The 21,631-nt window shown below is 54.2% G+C and overlaps 1 protein-coding gene across 1 annotated transcript in view; it reads left to right on the top strand.

Moving 5' to 3' along the window:
• The first annotated feature begins 5,672 nt into the window (after positions 1 to 5,672).
• Positions 5,673 to 21,631, top strand: part of ZCCHC24 (zinc finger CCHC-type containing 24) — a 66,063-nt gene continuing 50,104 nt past the window's right edge. The window contains exons 1-2 of the mRNA XM_069572543.1: positions 5,673 to 6,160; positions 18,332 to 18,532. Coding sequence (XP_069428644.1) covers positions 5,915 to 6,160; positions 18,332 to 18,532 — 447 coding nt within the window. The 5' untranslated portion in view covers positions 5,673 to 5,914. The remainder of the gene's footprint in view (positions 6,161 to 18,331; positions 18,533 to 21,631) is intronic.

The raw sequence follows: 21,631 nt of genomic DNA, 5'->3' as shown, positions 1-21,631 counted from the left end.
ACTGGAAGGGCCATTTCAGCCACTCCCAAAGTCTCCATTAACCAGTTTCCCTTCCCTCCTTTGATTCCCCAATATATGTACACAGTTCTGCACACTCAACGCTGGGTGAGTGTCAGTCCCCATCTTCCAAACAGATGCCCCACAAGCCTAAATACACACAAATTCCGGAGCCCTTTGTGCCCCACACATTCCCATCACTGATTCACAGTCACCAAGCATCTTCTTTCCAATCCTGAAGGTCTGGGGTCTCTCCATGGGGTTGAGGTAGTTGAGACTATTGGTAAAATTTATATGGCTGTTTTGTTGAAAGAAAAGTGGATGGGAAATTAGAAGGAGGGGAGGAAAGTCGCTGCTGCCACAGTCCCTGTGTGGAAGGCCCCATCTCTGCCCCATCATTTTTTTGAAGGCCGTTCTTTGGGGAGCGCAGGGTCTGCTAGGGCTGTCCCTGTGACTTCTGGGATCAGAGGTGAAGGGGCTTTTGTCATCTTGCCCTAGGTCACGTCCGGAGGGCTGGGCTGAGAACCCTTGGAGGTATCCAAGCTGGTGCCCCTCACATCCATTTCACAGAATCTAGCCTTGAAACTGGGCAAGCACTGAGGGCCTTCCAAGGGCCAGCGCCATCAGGTGTCCAAGTCCTTCCTGTGTCTTGGAATTCAAGAAGTGGAAAGATTTTACACGTGAAGAGAGGATATTCAGCTTTCCACTGTCACACAGTGGGGAACGGGGTGGACTCCAAAGGCTCTGGCACTATTGCACAGCTCTGAACCTGTGTGCAATGGCCAGCTGAGTTTAAGGTTCACGGCTCTGCCCACTTTGTATGGTTCCCTTCTGGACAAGAGTTTGTAAGCAGGGCCTGGAGTGATGAGGCTGCCCCTCTGGTTTTCTCATCAGAGAAACTGCATAACCATATCTGGGATTGGTGGGCACCAAACTCTAGCTGGCATTTACCAAGTCTTGGGCCCTGGCAACAAGGGAGCTGCATCCATGGGAAGAAGGATTACCTCTTGTGTGTCTGTACAAAAGTGACTTGTATACAAGATTTGAGCCCACTGGAATTGAGGGCAGCCTCTTTCTAATTCTGCACAAAGTCCCCATATATGTCAGAGGGTTCTTTGGGATTGTGGATTTGCATCAGGGATAGCAAATAGTTTTCATCTTGTGGACCAGCTCCACTCTTGGCGGCAAATCCAGAGTGCTGTGCGGAGATGGAGCCTGGAGCCCTGTCTGGGAAGGAGTGCTGCACGCAGTAACTTCTGCCCTCAGTGGGGGATGGGGCAGTGGAGTGTGCAGGGAGAGTATTTGCCATTTTGCTATCACTGCTGTAAACTGACACCTTCTGTGTCAACACACAGCCCAAAGGAGCCCAGTGCACAGCCCCGGCCCAGAGGAAAGGCAAACGTCAGCCTTCCCGGTGTGTATCAGCTGTTTAATTCCTGACACATGGAGTGCAGGTGGGTTCAAGAGGGTTAGGGGTTTCTTTGCATTACAAATCACCACGAGATGTTTTCTACTGACATAAGCAGCATCAATTTGCACAGGACTGTGAAGTCCCTTCTTCTTCCTCTGTTCATCTCTGCCAGCCTTTCAAGCCCAAATTAAAGGCTGATTCCCATCTCTCTTCCCCTTCCCCTGCCCAAGACACCCGCCCCAGATCCTTGCTTGCTCTTCTGTCCAAAGTTTCTCCTGCTCAGAGCCCAAAGCTCTTGGTTTGAAATGCCACCAAGGACTATCAAATCTGTTGCCTGGGCAACTTTAGGGGCAGACACTTCCCTACATGGGTCCTCCTCCTCCAAACACCATGCCAGGAAAGTTGAATATCACTCTTATTGAAATTATTAATACCACACTTCCTTCCCACATGATTGCTTATTTCCAGCTAGCAAAGCACCTTCCTGTTTGCCTCTTCGTTTGACCCTGTCAAGCACTAACTGAGAAAATTGAGGTTTACAGAGTGGACAGAGACTTGCCCAAAGCCACTCAGCCAGGTTTCTTTCCTCCAAATCCTGTCTTCTCTCTGTTGTCTCATCCTGGAGACCACAGGGTGGATGGAGTCACCAGAGAGGGAATGGGACATGGATCCAACCCTCATCTGAGAGTTCCCTGTGGTCCTGAGGACAGTGTAGGGGCTAGAGCGGGCATGCAGGAGACTACCGGACCAGGGCCAAAGAAGAGAGAGTTAGATGTGGACTGGATTAGGAGCAGGTGGCTCAGCCCTCAGGCTTCCTGGGTGACCCTGGGCCAGTCCCTTTCCTTCTCTGGGTCAGGGTGCTTCCTTCTGTGTAGCCTGAAGGCTTGAGATAGGACCTCTGACTTTTTTTTTTTAAGTTATTTATTTTAGTTTGGCTGTGCCGGGTCTTTGCTGCTTTGCGTGGGCTTTTTCTAGTCACTGCAAGCAGGGCTATTCTTCTCTGTGGTGCTCAGGCTTCTCACTGTGGTGGCCTCTCTCTGCAGAGCACAGGCTCTGAGGTGCGTGGACTTCAGTAGTCGCGGCTCACGGGTTTAGTTGCTCCTCAGCATGTGGGATCTTCCCAGACCAGGGGTCGAACCCATGTCCCCTGCACTGGCAGGCAGATTCTTATCCACCGCACCACCAGGGAAGTCCCCTCTGACATTTTGAATGCAAGGCTTCCTAATGTGTACATGATGGGGGCTGGGGAAGCACCGAGTTTGGGCTTGGACCAGTCTTCTTATCTTGGGACCTAGGCCTCTGATACCTATCTTGTCGCTCTTACCCATCACCCTCCATCCCATGGGAAGGGTTGTCTTGGGGATATGAGGGGCCCAGTCAGCTGCTATCCAGGCAAACTGCCTGTCAGTTGCTCAAATTTATTGATCACTGACTGGGTACAGAGCCCACGTGTTGAGCAGGTGTGTTGTGGGCAAGGGGAGGGAGAAAAGTACAAAGCAAAGAAGCCATTCAGGCTTCAAAGGGGAGCATAATCTGGCTCCTATAATCCCTCCATCCAACCATTGACCTAGCAAACATTTTTGGATCATCTTCTATCTACGTACAGGCCCTGGGTAGGAACTATGGAGTGGGGGGTGGTGGTGGAGAGGGCAGAGGCCCTCAGTGTGGTCACCAGGCAGGACCAGTAACCCTTGCAGCATCACATCATTCTCAGGCACAGGGGATCCCAGACCAGGTGCCTGAGACTCAAAGTCTCTCTGAGGCTGAGAACCACAGCAGTAGGGTTTTGTGTGGCTAGTACTTTGGTTCTCCACATGCCCCATCATTACCTGTTTATTGCCTGGTACCTGCCTGGTCTCTAAGGCAATTTGAATTTGCAACCCATACTAGGGAAAAAATATGCACTTCAAGATAACAGGACTATCCTTGACCAGAAGAAGAGTGGTGGGTGGAGACAGAGTTCTGGGCTAGTGCTGGGAACCCTGGGGTCTCCTTTAGGCTCCCCAACTGCCTGCTTTTGGAACTGGAAGATGTACAATTGGAAGATGTCCCCTCTCTGACTAGCAATTTTCTCTGTAAAACTTAGGGAGAGTTTAGATCGTGGCTACAAATCCTATCCAGCCCCTCCCCTTGGAACCTTAAAGATAGTATCAGAGTTCCAGTTCAGTTCAGTTCAGTTCAGTCGCTCAGTTGTGTCCAACTCTTTGCGACCCCATGAACATCAGCACGCCAGGCCTCCCTGTCCATCACCAACTCCCGGAGTTCACTCACACTCACGTCCATCGAGTCAGTGATGCCATCCAGCCATCTCATCCTCTGTTGTCCCCTTCTCCTCCTGCCTCCAATCCCTCCTGGCATCAGAGTCTTTTCCAATGAGTCGGGCCTTCACATGAGGTGGCCAAAGTACTGGAGTTTCAGCTTTAGTATCATTCCTTCCAAAGAAATCCCAGGGCTGATCTCCTTCAGAATGGACTGGTTGGATCTCCTTGCAGTCCAAGGGACTCTCAAGAGTCTTCTCCAACACCACAGTTCCAGAGATGACCCCAAATGTTTCCAAAAGTAAGTGGTTATAACATTTATTCCCAACAAATGTGTACTTTCTCTTTCAAGGAATAGGTTTAAAATATAAAGGGTACTATATATATGTGTCTCTGATGATGAAAAATATTGATTGGTATGTGTGCTATCATTTGTATTAATAACCCCGAACTGATAGACAAAATCTTTGAAAACATAATCAAATGAGACAAAAAAAAAAAAAAAATCCAAGGGGTTCTTGGTTGGTGACATGGTTGGGAAGAGTGGCATTTGATCACCACTGAAGTCCTTTCACTTCCAAGCATCCACAGATGTGTGCCCATGCAGGTGGTGGGAGAAAACCTGTTGGAGGGGGTAGCAGAGAGCTGACCTTCATGGAATATCTTCTGATTTTCAAGCTCAAACTGGTAAGTTCGCAAATATCCCTAGAGGTAGGACAGTGACCCTCCCCATCTTACAGAAGAGAAAGGTTCATCAGCACAGGTTAGGCGCAACGCCAAGGCCACTCATCTGGAAGGTGGCCAAGCTGACACGTGAACCCCAGGCTGAATGGCTCCAGAGCCACTGGAGGTTGGAGAGGTGACTAGCGTCCCCCTCTAGGCGCCTTGTCGCTAGGTTCCTGGCGCTGGCGCAGCGCAGGCGCCCGAAGATTACCTAAATCTGAGAGGGTGAAGGCCTCGGGGCTTCAGAGTGTGTCGGGCGGGGCGAGACGAGGGATGGTTGTGGACCCACCCCCCCACCACCGCCCCTGGCCGCCACCCCGCGGCATACTTGAACTAGCTGGGCTGCCCTGGGGAGCAGAGTGACAGATGTCTTCCTCAGTTCCCCAAACTCATCTAGAGTCCTGGCGACCCACAGAGGCATTGGGGTGGGCTGGGACCGGGGGTTTGGGCGGAGGAAAAGTGCAAGAAGTGAGGCGGCCACAGAGCAGAAATAGGAGAAGAGACAGGGTTGAGGGGGAGGAGGAAGGCGAGGGAAGGGGGCGGGGAGTCCTTCCTGGGGCAGGAACCCAGGCCCCCCTTGGCTAAGCAGACCCGAAAAACGATTCTGCAGATGGAAGGAATTAAGTGGGAGGGGGAGGGTCCTTTGGTGATAGCGAGAGGAGGGAGGGAGATGTGTGTGTGAGTATGTGTGTGTCTGTGCGCGCGCGCGTGTGTCTGGGTCTGAGAGGGTAAGGGGAGAGGCAGAGACACATCAGACTAGACGAAAGTAGAAAAGACGAGACTGAAACAGATCCGCCGAGAAAGACGACAGACAGACGATGGACACAGGAGATGTTAGTCTGAGAGAAAGAAGAGTATGTGGAAGCTAAGAAAATAGGGGGAAAAAACAAGTGAAAATGAAATAATTGTAAAGGAGTTGGAAAGAGAGACAGCAGTGAGCCGAAAGCAGAGAGAGCCTGGACAGATCAGGCCCGGGGAGCAGAGAGCTCCTGCGGAGCTGGGGAGCTGGGCCGGCCGCGCACAGAGGGCGGGGACTGCAAGGGGGCCGCCCATGGGCGGACCCTCCCCGTGCTACCTATGTAGATGAGCTCCCTTTCCTCTCACCCCGCCCCTGCTACTCTATATTCAATGATACAGCCAATGGAAGGCGAGGATGGTTCCACAAGGGGCGGGGCCTCATAGAACCCCACCCCAGGAGCGGCCGCTGAAGGGGTCAGCACAGAGGCAGATAGCGGATCGCGGGGCGGGGCGGGGCGGGGCGGGGCGGGCGGCTCGGAGGGGGCGGGCCCAAAAGTTTCCTGCCCAACTTTCGCTGCCTCCTTCCTCCGCCCGCGCGCGTTGCTGCTGCAGTTGGGGGGAGGCGGCGGCGGCGGCTGCAGGCTGAGCGCGGGGTGCAGGCGATCGCCGTCCGGGCTCAGGCGGCGGCAGTGGGCGCAGGCTCCCCGGTGCCCGCCCCTCCGCTGGAGGGGGGGGCGCGAGCGGGCGGCCGGGGTGGGGGGCGGGGAGCCGGCACCGCCGCCGCAAAATGAGCCTGCTGTCGGCCATCGACACGAGCGCCGCCTCGGTGTACCAGCCGACCCAGCTGCTCAACTGGGTCTACCTGTCGCTGCAGGACACGCACCAGGCGAGCGCCTTCGATGCCTTCCGGCCAGAGCCGCCCGCCGGCGCCGCGCCCCCAGAGCTGGCCTTCGGCAAGGGCCGCCCAGAACAGCTGGGCTCGCCCCTGCACTCCAGCTATCTCAACAGCTTCTTCCAGCTGCAGCGCGGAGAGGTGGGTGCCCCCGCGCGCCCCCGCCCTCCGGCGACCGCGCAAGGCCTTTTCCTATCTGCCCAGCTCTTCCTGGCTTGGCCCCGGCCCGGCTCCGTATTGCCCGGCCCTGCTTGGCTTGACTTCGCTCAGCTCTGCCAAACTCGCCTCCCGAAGTCCCCGGGGCGCCGGGAGCGCGTCACCTCCCCGCTGAGCCCGGCCCGGAGTAGCTCTGGGGCGGGTGGAGCCCTCCTTCCCTCTCTCCAGCCTGGGGCGCCCTGCTCCAAGGGGGCTGGGGAGCCCGACCGGGTGGGTGGGTTCCGGATTGTCTCCAGACAGCCGGGGCGCGGCTTGTGCGGGGAGCCCCATCCAAGTGTCCTTCCCACGCCCAACCCCATCCCCCTCTTGGCCACCGCTCGCTGGGACGGAGAGTGTGGATTTGCTCCGAGTTCCTTCGGAGGGCCCTGAAATCTTTTCTCCTCCGACTTCGGTGGTTCCCGACCTGAAGGGCACTCTGGAGAGCAACTCACTCGCAGAATTTTTCTGCTGTTCTCACGCGGGGACCCCCAGATAAACTCTTCAGCCACTCGCCCTCCCCCAGCCACATAGGAAGTGGTTTTTGAGGGCTTGACCCCACAGACTGTGCTGTCCCCCGCCCTTCCAGCCTGGAAGGAAATGAAAGGGAAATCTCTTGAGCTCCTGGGAGGGGGCTCGATAGGGGGAGAGGTTCCAGCTGCCCAGTGCCTTCTCCAGAAACCTGGGCCGGCTGCCGTTGCAAAGTCTGCCTGTTGGAGGGATTCAGTTACAAAGTCAGACGGGCAGCTAGATAAATACCCAGACTGCATCTTTCCCCAGCTAGATAAATACCCAGATTGCCAGGACCTCCCAGCCCCTTGGAGAGCTCTTCAGAGCCTTCCTGGATACCATCCTGTCTCCCTTCAGCTGAATTCCTCCTGGGCCCCGCTCCCACTTACTCCTGCCTCATGTGAGAACCGCAGACACCCTCTGTGGCCTTCCCTCGCTCTGCTTCTGGCAGCTCTCTCTGCAAAAGTGCAGAGGGAGGGGCCCGGTAAGAGGACCCACGGGAGGGGCACTTGCCTTCTAGACCGGGGCACACGGGTTAGCTTCAGGAGAGTCAGAGTCCCTTACCAGTTTGTGGGAGAAGACCTGTGTATACACCAGAGTGCTGGTGATGTGGGAAAGACAGAGGGTCGCCCTTTGTGACCCCATAATGTGTTTGCCTCTGCCATTATTGACTAGGGAAGACGTGGCCATGTGAATTGCTGGCCTGAGGCCTAGAGATGGGCCAACGGCAGGCCAGCAGAAAGAAGGGATGGTTGACCTGTATTGGACTGTCAGGCATAGCTGGGGGAGATGAATCTAGAAAGCACCCTTTGGTGCCAGGCGACAGCATTCATATTCCAGAACTCTTTGTAAACTGTAAAGCACTCTCTCCACCTGAGGAATTGTTCTTGGCTGGAAATCTTTCTTTCTTACAAGGGACTTTGTCTTCTCTTCGGGGAACTGGCTTCTGTGACCAGGGGCTTTGGAGGACAGTGCCTGGGTCTTGTCAGTTGTTTGCTCTCTTACCAAACATTTCTGAGCTCCGTGTGGCCCCCTGGGGATTCCACCAGAGTCCCATGGGGGCCCCAGATTAGAAGACAGATAAGATGATATCGTGTGAATGGTGGGTGATTTCATGGGGATCCTGTAGGAGCCCAAAGGCAGAAGGGAGACCATGGTTCACAGATCAAGTGGGGGTCCCTAAGCAGCCTGTGCTAGCTGCTTACCTCGGTGTCCCCACTGAAGGGGCACATTCCTTTGCTAGGGCCAGTGTAGGAGGAACTGGTAAAAGTTATCTAGAGCAATGGTGGAAAAAACTCTCTCATGATCTGACTTTGGAAGAACCCTCATCTCTATCGGGGCCTCAGTTTACCTATCTGTAACTTGTAGTCTCTGCTGTCCTCCAGGGTGATATGTGTGGGATTTGAGAGCTGTGCAGGAGAGAATGCGCCTACAGACAGGCTGAGTTGGGAGAGTAAGGAGGGGCTTCTTCTATGCTCATGGGCCAGTGGCTTCCATGCAGGGGCTGGAAGGCTGTGCCTGTTGACTTCCGGAAGAGTCTCTTGGCTTCAGACTCACCCGCTCTCACCACCTCCCCCCTACCAGTTTCGCCTCCTAAACCCTCTTGAAGCCCCAGCTGTGCTTCTAGGGACAGGCCTTTCCTGCATCCAGGGCTTAGCTGGTGACCTAATATGGCTCCAAAATAGCAACTGGTTGAGAAGGCAAGAAAAAATACCCCCCACCTGAATGCCACCGAGGGGCTTGTCCGACAGGAAGCAAGTTGTGTGTGGGCCTGCAGGGACTCTGCGAAGGGCCCCAGGGCCCCAGGAGCGTTGCCATTCCATGCAGAGCCTGGCAGGCCCGGTGGCAGCGCCTGCGGATGTGACTTGCATGCTGACCACTGACCACGGCCTGTCTGCGCTGGTCCCTGTGCCAGGAGCCCACCCCCTCCTGCACCACCCCCAGGCTGCTCCCACCACAATAGCAGAACACCATGAATGCAGCTGGGGTTTGGGTGGGGGTGGGGGCTGAGGACATGGGGGCACAGAAGCCCATTGTGCCCCTAGAACCTCCGCTCTGGAAGCTGAAGATAAGCCAAGGGTTCTGAGTGGAACGCTGGCCCTGCGAGCAGAGAGGGAGATGGTGGAGTTCATGGGCAAGTGCAGAAACTGGCACCAGGGGGTGACTGGTCGCTTGTGGGGGTTTTCTTGGCTTCTTAGTGTGTGGTAAGCCTGCCAGGCCAAAGCACACACGGGTACTTGGTGAGGTTTTTAAAAAGGCCTCTGGGCATAGAAACTAGACCCTGTGAACGAGCCCCTGTTTCAACCCCCGATCTGTGGCAACAACTATTAATGTATGTCTTTGGAGGGAAATTTGTGAGGCCCTTGGCTATACCCTTCCTCTCTTTCTCTGGTACCCAAGGAATGCAGGTCTTAGAGGTAGTCTTAGAGGTGGCATGAGAGTGGGGGTCTTCCCTGCTATCTTGCTAGTGCTATCTTCGTAGCACTAGGTTTTGTTTGGGAATTTAAATTCACAGCAGTGTGGAGGCTGTGGGACTCCACCTCCAGACAAGTAGAGTTACCCTCATGTTGAGAATTAGTGCTCAAGCACCTCCGAGTGATGCCAAGAGCCCCTCCTGGGTAGCTCCTGCACCCCCTTAGGGAGACGGAGCTGTCCCATTCCAGGTCAGATGTTTAGGGCAGCTGTTTTCTTTTCCTCTTCCTCCAGGGCCAGATGTGGCTTGAAGATGCGGCTCTGCTGTCAACTGATGCTTTGTGGAGGTTGCGGGGGAGGGCTTTGGAGTCAAATACATTTGGGGAACACAGCCTAGTATCCTTCCCTTGGAGACACACATTGCCCACTAACACAGTAAAGGCTCTGAGAAGTCCTGCAGGACAGAACCTGCTAACCTTTCTTCAACCCGACATTCTTCTGAATACCTCAAGTTCAGGGCATGCTCCATGAAAGCAGACCTCTTCCTCGTTGGATATATTTTCAATATATTTTCAACCCGTAGGAGGCTCTGCCTGCAGCTGTTAAACCAGATGCCCTCCTGGGTCCTAGTGCTATCTTCATAGCACCAAGGTCACCCTCCTCTTTGCTTCTCTGGACTCACTGGAGATTTGAGAACAGCAGTAAGGGTCTCATGAGGCTTACCAGATAGGGCTCGAGGCTCCCACACACACCTTTTGAGGGGGTAACCGCAGTGTCCTGGTTTAAGAGGTCCTAGAGATTGGCAGTCTTCTGAAGGTTTGGATATATCACTTTTGCTCTCCGTTTGGTGCTGCTGAGCCAAGGGGCTGCCTGACTGGCATGGATGGGTAGAACAAAGCCACCTGTCTGATGAAGGTGGGAGTTTGCCTCACTGGGGTTGAATGGGCTTCAGGAGCTGAGGTTTGTTCCCAGCAGCCTTTGTGGTCTGTGTGAAATGGTGGGGGACAGCCCCAGGACCTGGGAGGAACAACCGTTCCAGCCCAGCTGGGAGCTTGGGAAGATGCCCGGCTCCCTCTGGCCAGCCCTGGAAAGCTGAGCTCTGACTCAGGCAAGGGAGACCGTCGTTCAAGGGCCTGTTGGCTGAGGTGGCCTGACCCTCCCTCCATCAAATTCAGTTGATGGGGCGGGCCTAGACTCGGAGGGAGACCACGCCTCATGGACCTTCTGAGTCAGGTGGAAGGGAGGAAAGCAGGCAGCATTAGTAATGGGGAATTAGCAGTGATAGAAAGTCAGGCGCTGTCAGCACCAAGAGAAAGACCCTGCGGAGAAGCGTCCCTTACTTTGGTGGTGCTTTCTTCTAGGCATCTTTTCTTCATGGCCCCAGAAGAGGAAAATAGAGGCCTGGCTAGTAACTCAGCAAGTCAGTGGCAGAGCTCGACCTAGAAGTCTCCTCCATCCCGACTACGGCTGTCCCATTGGCTCGCCCCGCTGGTGCGGGTGGCACTCACCTGGATCGTGCCCTGGGTGCCAGTGTGGGGCATGCATTAGCCAGGGTGCTCTGTCAGGCTTTAGTGCCTCACTTGATCTGTCCCCGATCCGAAACCTTCTGAGGAGTGGCAGGCATTGCTCATGGGTCCTGGGTTTTCTGTCATGTCCTTGCTCGAGCCTGGGACTCTGTGGGGCATGAGTCCAAGGGTGGCCTGGCTTGGGGGAGGCAGAGGAGACGGACACCGAGGACTTCCTAGCACTCCTGTCTCATAGCACACACTGGGTGCAGCATCCCCATTATGCGGATGGGGAAACTAAGGCTCTTCAAGAGGAGGAAGATAAAGTCAGGGAATCAGTTGAGGATCAGGGCTCCAGGGTGTGTCTCAGGGTGCTTGGTCCCTTGTGTGTATGTGTGTGGGTGGAGGTGGCTGGGATGTATGTATAATCTTTATTCTGCCCTCCTCTGGCCATATAGATTCAGTTGAGGTTTCTGAAAACACTAAGCACCAACCTTTCACTCTAAGCTTCTGCACTTGCTGTTGTTTCCACTGCGTCTAATGCTGCGGACTGTCCTTGTATAACTGATAGATTCCAACTTACTTCTTTACGGCCCCAGTGGATGTCTCTTCTCTGAAGGCTTTACCTGGCTGCCATGGGGAACACACCTCCCTCCTTCCACGTCCTGTGACAGAGAAATGGTACATGCTTCTGGTAAAGCATGTCTGAACGGTCGGTATTGCTGTGAAATATTACCATATGTGTCAGTACTCTGAGAATAGGAACCCTGTCATCCTGTCACTTGGTAATCCCAGCATCCCATGCTTGGTCAGTGTCTGGGACAGACTAGGTGCTCAGTTGACATTCACTAGGTGGATGGGTGGATGGATGACTTGGACTCTCTCCTCCTCTTCCTTCCCCAGACTTGTGACTAGGGAACACTTTCCTCAGCCTCTTAGCCTTTTGTTTTATCTCACGGAAGAAGTGTTTATGAATTGCTTGATAAATTTTAAAGAGCTGATGTGGGGGTCATGAAACCCTATGCGTAGAGGTGTCCCAGCAGAAGTTTAGGTGTGTGAAGGGTTCTTGACCTTCTTTGGCTGTGGGCCTCTTTGAGAATCTGAAAGCAGCTCAAGTTCCTCTCCTCAGTGCAATGCACACAGCACGCTTGTCCATGCACACACAGAACTTGCATTTGCACATGATTTCAGGGGGATCGTGTGGACAGTGGGCCTCAAATCCAGGCCCCTTGCTGTGGAGGTTGCAAGCCTTGATGGTGCCCCAGACTGTCTTACTATTACAGACCGTCTAGTCCTCGGATTCTCAGATCCATGCTTTCTGCTTTCATTCAATGCATTTGGTCTAGAAGCAAGAGGCAGCCCACTCCCCAGTGCCTGTGCTCGAGCTGGGGAGCTGGGCAGTAGGCTCGTGGCTATGATATGTGAACCCCTGCCAGGTGAGTGGTGACCTGCAGGGGAGCAGGAGAAACTAACTGGGGAGGGGGAGCCTCCCCTGGGTCTGTTCCACTCCATCTTGCTGCCACTGTGTTCCTCCATCCCTTGGCCCTTTCTTTTCCCATTTCTCTTTCCCAACTCCCCTTACCAAGAACACAGCCTGCTTATTGAAATCTGAATCTCCCATCAAGTTCTGGCTGTGTTTTGCACACCCCCGCTGAATGGACTTCCAGGAGGCAACAGTGCCCTTGGCCCACAGGTCATCTTCAGACCTTGGAAATAGGAGCAGAACTGGGGTCTAACCACAGCTGGGGAAACCCTTGGTCTGACTTCACTTTCCCTTTGGCCCGCTCCATCCTTGGCCATGGCTGTCTCCTATCCCTGAGCCCAGCCCACATCCACCCCTGCTTTTTGTATAGAATGTATGTGTGTTTGTGAGCATGTGTATGCGTCTGACCCCAGGGGCTGGAGCCCCAGATAGACCCTAGGGGTGAAGAAGTGCAGATCTCCTTGGAGAAGGGGTGGAGTCATTTGTGAGATGAATGGTTTCTTGTTCCAAAGAGAGGAGTGTGGGCGTGCATGTGTGTGTGTGTATAGCAGTGTGGACACGGATGGCTTTTGGGGATAAGGAAGGGGTTGTTCAGCTGATGGAAGAATGGAAGAACCCCCACAGAGCTGGGAACTAGGACCAGAGGATTCCTCCTCTCAGGCCTTCTCAGGCCCCGGGGGCAGCAGACTCTGCATTTGCTCTGCACAGACCTTACCCAGGGTGCTGCGCCCACCTCTGCCAACTGCTCCCTCTTCTCTTCTTGCACCCATTTCTTCTTCTTCTTGGCTGCCCTCAGAAGCTCCTGCCCACCTGCCTGGACTCCCTCCTTCCTCTCCCACTGTTCCCTCTTTCTGTCCTGGGGACGGTGGCCAAAAGGAAGCACAGTTGGTCAGGTTGACTTGGCCTTGGAAATCTCTCCTCGTGTACCCTCAGCAGAATCACAAACCCTGGGGCCCGAGCCCCTCACACAACCCAGAGAAGGTGGTACCCTGTCTTACCAGGCCTGAGGGGCTTGGCAGTGTGGAGTCACAAGGCCTCTGTGCCAAGGAAGATGGTCCTTGCCAGGTGGCTCCCCTTCCTGTAGGGAAAGACAAGCCTTGGAGGCCATTCGGGAGCTGAAATGTAACAGACTAGCAGATCGGGCTGTGAATCTCCTCTCAGACACGTGCTGGTTGGGTTTCCTCGGGCAAGTTACTCAGCCTCTCTGAGCCTCAGTTTCCAGGTCTATAAAACCGGCCCAGCAAGGACCATCTGAACAGTGTTCTTGGCAGGTATGTGTCTCAAGAAAGGGAAAGGATCCAGTCGAGTTTGTGACACAAGTGGGCTCGGAATAAACTATAGTTCTTCCCATCTAACTTTCCCCAACAGCCGAGCCAGAACCTTGGAGAAGTTCCAGCCCCGGACAGGAATCTGCTGCTTTGTTCCCTGCATGTGGCATAAGGATCCCACGCTTCCTGCTCGCTGCTGGGGTCACCGACCCGGGGAGGAAGGAGGTGGTCTCCTCCCCAAGGCTGTTCATTTGGGCCTAGATGACCCAGAGCCATACTCTGGGGGGCTATCCTCACCCCCCAGCCAGCGCAGCAGACTCTGGGGTGAGAGCACCCTCCGAGTTAGTCCATGGGAACTCAGAGACCCTGAGCTAAATCCTTCAAGGCATTAGGGCATCTGCACCCCCATCTGTCAAGTGGAGCCCCCTTCTTGCCTGTGACTGTCTACATGCAGGACTATCATGGGCTTAAAGAGCACTGGAGTCTGGTCTCTGGGGCAGTGGAGGGTGTTAGGATCTTTGCCTTCGGGGATGTTCAGCCCTGTGGAGAGACGAAGAGGTATCTCTGTATAAAGAGATGAAAGACAGACTTCAGAGCTCCTTCAGGCCAGGGCAGGGGAGTCCCCATCCCAGCCTGCAGCACAGGGCTATGGCCAGGAGGTCTGGAAGACCTCTGGAGGGGGCTGGGGCCTCTGTAGCCAGAGGGACCTCAGGAGCACCTGAACCTATGCTTTTCACACCTTCCCTTGGAGCCCAGGCCTGAGTAAGAAGGGGTGGCTTCATGCCGTATCACTGGAGTCAGAACCAGGTCAAAAACCAGATCCTGGAGGGTTTGGATCCAGGGTGGGCATCCCAGGGGTGGACAGCAAGTGCAGGCCTGGAGGGAGAAAAGCAGTGGCCAGTAAGACGCCAAGGGGAGTAGCCTCGCTGTTGTAGAATTAGGGGCTGACTGATGAAGGGAAGCCCTGCCCAGCCTTGCCCTCCAGGCACGAGCGGCAGGACTTGGGAGAGGTGGTACCCTTGTGAATGAAGGGCCCTCTTGTGTACCATGCTCTGGGGGCATCTTTCAGTACCTGAGTGTCTGGACCTTAAAAAAGCAGGCCTGCAGAGATCATAAAGTTTGCCCTCCTTGCCTGCTCCCTGTTACATGTGGGGAATCCAAAAGCTTGGGGCCAGGCTCCATGGGCAGAGGGGAGGGAGTTCTGTGTGTCCTGGCCTCTGCTCCGGTCAGTCCCCACAGGCCGTGGAAATGGCGGAGAGACCGGCTCGCCTTTTACCTCCATGGGCTGAGCTCCTCAGGGCTTCAGAGAGGAAACAGCTTGCCGCCCCACCCGCCCATCCAGCCAGCCGGCAAGCAGAACTCCTGGCCCTTAGGCCTGGCTGCGTGCCCTGGTCTGTGCCCCTGGCCTCACTTTCTCTATCATAACTTCAGAGTGAGTTTGGGTCGGCTGACTGCCCCTTCCTTTCGTCTTTTCCTGGTGTCGTCTTGAACTGGGGCTGGGGAAGGCAGTTGGAGCAGCTGTGAGGGCCAGGCCAGTGTACACTGGGTGGGGAGAGGCGGCAGGGAGGGGAGCCCTGGCCCCGCTCCTCTGACCCACAGCTGCCTGTGTGACCCTCCTGAGGAACAAAGCCATGACCTTCCTGAGGCGGTGGGAGGGGTGTCAAGCTGCCAGGGGGAGGACAGCCTGGATGCTCGGAGGCCCCTGCCTGCGCAGGGAGACCCGCAGGGCTGCCCAGGGGCAGGGGTGTGTGGCCACAAGATGGGGGAGAGGTTTTTCAGGGTATAATTAGTGCAGTTTCTGGCACCCACCAAACTTCCCCTTCCTCTTGACAATTTGCTGCCAAAACAGCCCTGATTCCTGTGGACTTGCTTAAATCTTATCCAGAAAAAAAAAAGAAAAAAGGAAAGAAAGAAAAAAAAAATAAGAGGGTTGTTATTTGTGAAATTGCATTTCCCAGTCATGAGAATGAGTCACACCATTTGGAACTTCAAGTTTCTTGTTTGGATGAACTTTTCTCTGGGAGGCTGGGGTGACACTGCCCTCCCCCAGACCAGTTTGGATGGGGAGAGGCCTAGGGACAAGCTAAGGAGAAACCTTGATGGTTGGAAAGTCCAGGTGCTCCCAAGGCCAGGGAGGACTAGGAAGGTTGTACCTTCCAAGGGAGATTGAAAATGCTGACTTGGGCTTAGGGGTGAAGGGGGTGTGGCGAGTTAGTGTTTAATGGGGACAGAGTTTCAATTTGGAATGATGAAAGATGCCTGGAGATGGATGGTGGTGATGTTTGCACTATAAATAATGTGAATGTGCTTAGTGCCATTGAGCTGCACGCTTAAACATCGTTAAAAAAGATAGGTTTTTACGTAACGTATTTTCTACCACAGTGAAGCAAAGCAGATTCTGGGCCCTCAGTCCCTGGTGGCTGCTTTGATAGGTCTCAAGTGGGACCTAGAAAAACTGTATTGGTTAAAAGTTTCCTGGGTCATTCAATACAAGTTTGGACACACTGATCTAATCTGTAAAATGGGGACAGTGACTCATAGAGCTGTGGTGAGCTTTAGTTATCTTAACACACATAAAGCTTCCAGCACCAGGGACACTAAAGTGCTCAGTTCGTGTTACCAACATCATCTAATCCCACTTCCGCTGGGACTCTCCCCACATCCCTTAAGGTTTTCCTGTCTTGGCTCGCATACCGCTCCCCCAAGGATGGGGGACCCTGTGCCTTTCAGGATGGACCATCTGGGGCCACCTGGGAGCTGGAAAGTTGCCCTCAGACTGGATGCAGGTTTGGGCGGGATCTTCCACAGTGGCCCTGTGCAGTGGTAGAGCAGAGATTTGTGACCCCATGAATTATATAATCCACGGAATTCTCCAGGCCAGAATACTGGAGTGGGTAGCCTTTCCCTTCTCCAGGGGATCTTCCCAATCCTGGGATCGAACCCAGGTCTCCCGCATGGCAGGTGGATTCTTGCCCAGCTGAGCCACCAGGGAAGCCCAAGATGGCATCAGGAGCCTTTAAGTTTCAATGCACAGTCACTGAGGACTGACTGTGTGTTGGGCCTGAGCTGCCCTGATTGTCGTGTCTCTGTCTTTCCTTCCAGATCCCAGGCTTTGGTCCAAGCCTACACGAGAGAGAAAAGAGGCCCAGAGAGGGAAAGGGCTGGCCCAGAGTCACAGAGCAGGGTGTCCAGGGAGCCAAGAAGAGTGAGGGCTGTGTCCTCCAGGGAGGAGTGCCGGACCTCCAGAGGCATACATGTGTGAGGTGTGGGCTCTGTCCTGGTTGGAGGAGGGGTGTCTTGATTCCCTGGGACCAGCTCTCAGCTTACTACTCTCCCTTCCTACACTGAGGGGACACAGAAAAAGAACTGGTATGCCCAAGAACTGGAGCCAAGTAACCTGAGCCCCGTGCCCAGGTTTGTCATCAGCCCCTGGGAAGCTATCTCTTTCTAGCCTTGGCCTGGCCCCAGGAGAAGGGTCTCATGGCCAGCCTCACTGCAGGCCCCACCTTTGCTGAATTCCAGTGTGCCTGGCTGCCCAGAGCCCGTGACTCCTATAAATAGAGGCTGTATACACCAGGAGGGGGCCTGGGCCACGTCTGCTTTGAAGCCAGGCAAGACATCTGGTTCCTGTCAACTGGAGGTGGGAGAGGTGAGAGAGGTGGGCCGTTTCCTCCCCGGGCTTCCAGAGAGCTGGCCCAGGCTGGGCTGAGGGCTCCCCGGACCCACTGTGCACAGGCGTCGGCCTGCAGGAGGCCAGGCAAAGTACCGAACTTCAGTGTCCTCTTCTGTACAGTGGAAACGAGGCTGCGAGCTGGTCACCCCACCAGCACACGGCAGAGATGCGGCTCTGGCAGGTGGCTTTCTGCTGCTTGTCTTACCTCCTGGCAGCGTGTAAAGAACTAATGATCACCTCCGTCACCATCATCATGTACTGAGCACTTCACCAGTGCCAGGCAGGAAATAAAGGGCTATGTTAGCCTCCTAGAAACCCCTGGAGGTAGCTGTCATTAATCCTGTTTACTGGATGGGGTCACTGGGGTCCCAAGTGGTTCACTGGCTTGTCCATGGATGCACAACTCGAGCTGGGATTTGAACATGGGCTCCAGGAAGCCAGAGCCCACAGGTGACTAAAGAGTCGGTATGAAACTAGGAATGAAACCACCATATGACCCAGTAATCCCACTCCTAGGCATATACCCTGAGGAAACGAAAATTGAAAAAGACACACGTATCCCATTGTTCATTGCAACACTATTTGAACTATAGAACATGGAAGCAACCTAGATGTCCGTCGACAGATGAATGAATAAAAAGTTGTGTATATATACACAATGGAATATTATCAGCCATAAAAAGAAACACATTTGAGTCAGTTCTAATGAGGTGGATGAACTTAGAACCTATTATACAGGGTGAAGTGAGTCAGAAAGAGAAAAATAAACATCATATTCTAACGCATATATACGGAATCTAGAAGAATGGTGCTGAAGAATTTATTTGCAGGGCAGCAATGGAGAAACAGACAGGGAATAGACTTATGGACAGGGGAGAGGGGAGGAGAGGGTGAGATGTATGGAAAGAGTAACATGGAAACTTACATTACCATATGTAAAATAGATAGCCAACGGGAATTTGCTGTATGGCTCAGGAAACTCAAACCGGCTCTGTATCAACCTGGAGGGGTGGGATGGGGAGGGAGAGGGGAGGGGGGTTCAGAAGGGAGGGGATATATGTATACCTATGGCTGATTCGTGTTGAGGTTTGACAGAAAGCAACAAAATTCTGTAAAGCAATTATCCTTCAATAAAAAATAAGAAAAAAGAAAAGATCAGGGAAGACAAAAAACAAAGAATCGGTATGAATGTGTGTGTGTAGGAGCCCGTGGAAGCATGGCTGCACCTTTGGCCGGGCCTCCGGGCCTCACAGCCTCTGTCCCCCTCAGGCGCTGAGCAGTAGCGTGTACAAGAGTGCCTCACCCTACGGCTCCCTCAACAACATCGCCGACGGCCTCAGCTCCCTCACCGAGCACTTCTCAGACCTGACCCTCGCCTCCGAGACCCGCAAGCCCAGCAAGCGGCCCCCACCCAACTACCTGTGCCACCTGTGCTTCAACAAAGGGCACTACATCAAGGACTGCCCCCAGGTAAGGCAGCCCGGCCCCGGCGGCGGCTCGCGGCCGGGCGGGCCTGCGGACCAGCCTCCGTGCGCGGAGGAGGCGCAGCAGCTCGCCGGGGCCCCTTCCTGCAGCGCCTCGCCCGTGGCCACTGGCCGCCACCTCTTTGTCCCCTCTGGTTTTCCTGAGGCGGGCTAGCTGGTGTGGATGGGACAGAGCCCCAGCTTGGGCCTGCACTGGCCAGTCAGCAGTCTGGGAGGGGCACCCCAGAGAGAGATTCTGAGCCTCCGAGTCTCCCCTCACCCCACCCCAGTCTTCCTGCCAAGGTGGGTCCTGTTACCATCGGGCAGGAGGGGCCTACGGCTTCCTCACGGTTCTCCTGAGAGCCCATCACCTCCCACTCACAGGGAAGGAATGTGGGCTCCAGGCCAGGAACCCAGATGTGCGCCCCCTCCCCCAGACCCCACCTCTGCCTGCTCTGCAGCCTGCAGCCTATGAGGGGGAGGGGTGCCCCCAGGATAGGTCTGGGTGAAGGCCTCAGGCAGGGGCTTCCCAGGTGGCTCAGTGGGAAAGAATCTGTCTGCATTGCAGGAGATGCAGGAGACACTGGTTCGATCCCTGGGTCAGGAAGATCCTCTGGAGGAGGAAATGGCAACCCACTCCAGTATTCTTGCCGGGAAAATCCCATGGACAGAGAATCCCATGGGACAGATGGACAAAATCCCACGGGCTACAGTCCGTGGGGTCACAAAGAGTTGGATGCAACTGAGCACGCACACACGAAAGTCTCAGGCATGGGGGGCTGGGCATTGCTCCCTTGGGGTGGGAAAGGGGTGAGGAACAGCCCCCATCTCTCCCTTAGTGTTTCGCTGCAACAAGGTGGGGCTCTGGGGGCAGACCCCACTCACCGGATGACCCCTGACTCTGACCGGATGACCCCTGACCCTGACAGATGTGGTTTTGGAATCCTGGAGAGAGAGGTTAACAGTTGTGTTCCATATAGTATGAGATTATCAGCGATTTTTTTTCCTATTATTTTTTCATACTTTCCACTGTTTTTATAGCATGGTACTACTTTTATTTTATACGTGTAATGGAAATGGAATCCTGGAAACTCAGAAAATCCGTGTAGTCTTGCCCTCCAGATGTTGGCAGCTGAGGGTGTGGCCAGGCAGGGCTGGGTCCCTCCAAGACCAGTGCCGAGATGCCAATCACCACTCTTCTCAGGAATGGCCATGCCATGCTTTAGGTCCCTGCTCCTTCAAGTACAGCCAGCCATCTCCACATCAGAGTCGCCCCAGAGCTTGTTAGAAATGCAGAACTTCAAACCCAACCCAGAACTATGATCCCTGGTGATTCAGCCGGTGATCTCAGCCTCCCCCCGCCCCTGGCCAAGAGAGGCCCACCCACCCTGGACCCACTGCTGGCTGCCCTCCAGATCCACACCCCCTGGGCAGATGTGTGCAGTGAGCAAGGGATCCTTGGCATGAGGGCACCCTGGCAAAGGGTCAGGCCCCTAGCCCCCAGGGTTCTAGGGATGGGACAAGAGGCCACCAGGTGGCTGAGGATCTGGTTGGTGCTAAAGGATGTGCCTAGGCCTACCCAGTGAGCAGCCCCCCATGCCTTCCCTGACTGAACCCCCCACGCCGCCCCACACACAGAGCCTGTCAGGTCTCAGTCACCCTGCCTTCAGGGTGGAACAGGACTCCACCCTGTTTAAGGAGGAGATGGACACTGTGTTAAGTGCTCTCCAAGCATTTCCTTTAACACTCACATCTGCCCAGTGTGCTGAGTACTTTTAATAACCTCCTGTTATGGGTGCATGAGCGCAACTTCTCAGAGCCCCCTGAGAGTGTCTACTGGGTGGGCAGCCCAGGAAAGCTTCCAGGAGAGGGGCTTGAGTGGGGCTGGCAGGTTGATGAGTGAGGGGTGACCAGTATCCAAAGGCAACGGATGATGAATCCGAGGCAAAGGGACAGTGAAGAGGTGTGTGTGTAAGTTTTGTGCACTTGCTGCTCTTCCCCAGATGGGGCCAGAGTCATGCCAACGTGAGGGATAGAGGGTGCCTCTCCTCAGTACCTCTTGCTTCCTAGCATGGTGCATATGTTACACAGTATGTTCACTAATCTTGTGTAGGGCTCTCAACTCTGTAGCCGAAGTAGGAATGATAGCTCCATTTTACAGCGGAAGAAGCAGAGTCTCAGGAGAGGACGGCTGCAGAGAGGGCTGAACCCTGCTCTTGGGACCTCGGTGCTCTCTGCTTCCTTGAGCATCCGTGCTGCTCCAAGCTGAGCAGCCATAGCCTGTGGAGCCTCATGTCCTCCCTAGAGGTCCTTTTCTAGCCCCATCTCAAACCTGACTCTGTGTAGGATGCCTGCAGGCCCGAGGACCTCCCTTTACACTTCACAAGGGTCACCATTTGTAAAATGAGGCTGTCGACACTAACATCGTGGATTGCCATGGGGACTCAATGAAGTAATGCTTGAAAAGTGCTTAGCACGGTGCCTGGCGCCCAGTAAGTGCTCAGTAACTGTTGGCCAGCATTATTTTTGTCTCCCTTATGTCACAATGTGGAGTGCACATGCCTGGCTAAGGATTTTAGCAGGCTGGAAAAGGGTTGGATGCTCCCCACTTCTCTGCTGACCACAAGCCCCAGGTGCTGGACTGAATTCATCTCTGTACACCTCTGCCTGCCCAGGTACCACACAGTGCAACAGGTGTTCAGTATGTCTCCCTGAATGAAGGAACAGGTGGAAACCCTTGTTTCAAATGAACTATTATGTAAGAGCTCAGCATTTTTAATATTGAAAAGTGGAATGCTTATTTTGGGGAACAGCTTTAATGAGATGTAATTCAACTGTTTATAATAGATAAGTCGATGATTTTTAGTATATTCAGAGTTGTGCAGCCATCACCACAGTCAATTAAAGAACTTTTCTTTTCACCTTGAGAAGAAACCTCATACTCTTTAGCTATGACCCTCTGGTCCCCTATCTCCTAATAATCACTAATCTACCTTCTATGTCTGTAGATTTCCCTATTCTGGACATTTCATATAAATAGATTCATATAATATGTGGCCTTTTGTCACCGGATTCTTTTACTTAGCATATTGTTTTCAAGGTTTGT

The sequence above is a fragment of the Ovis canadensis genome, chromosome 25 (assembly GCF_042477335.2).
Source record: "Ovis canadensis isolate MfBH-ARS-UI-01 breed Bighorn chromosome 25, ARS-UI_OviCan_v2, whole genome shotgun sequence".
Lineage (NCBI taxonomy): Eukaryota > Metazoa > Chordata > Mammalia > Artiodactyla > Bovidae > Ovis > Ovis canadensis.
This window is presented reverse-complemented; position numbering and strand designations above follow the sequence as displayed.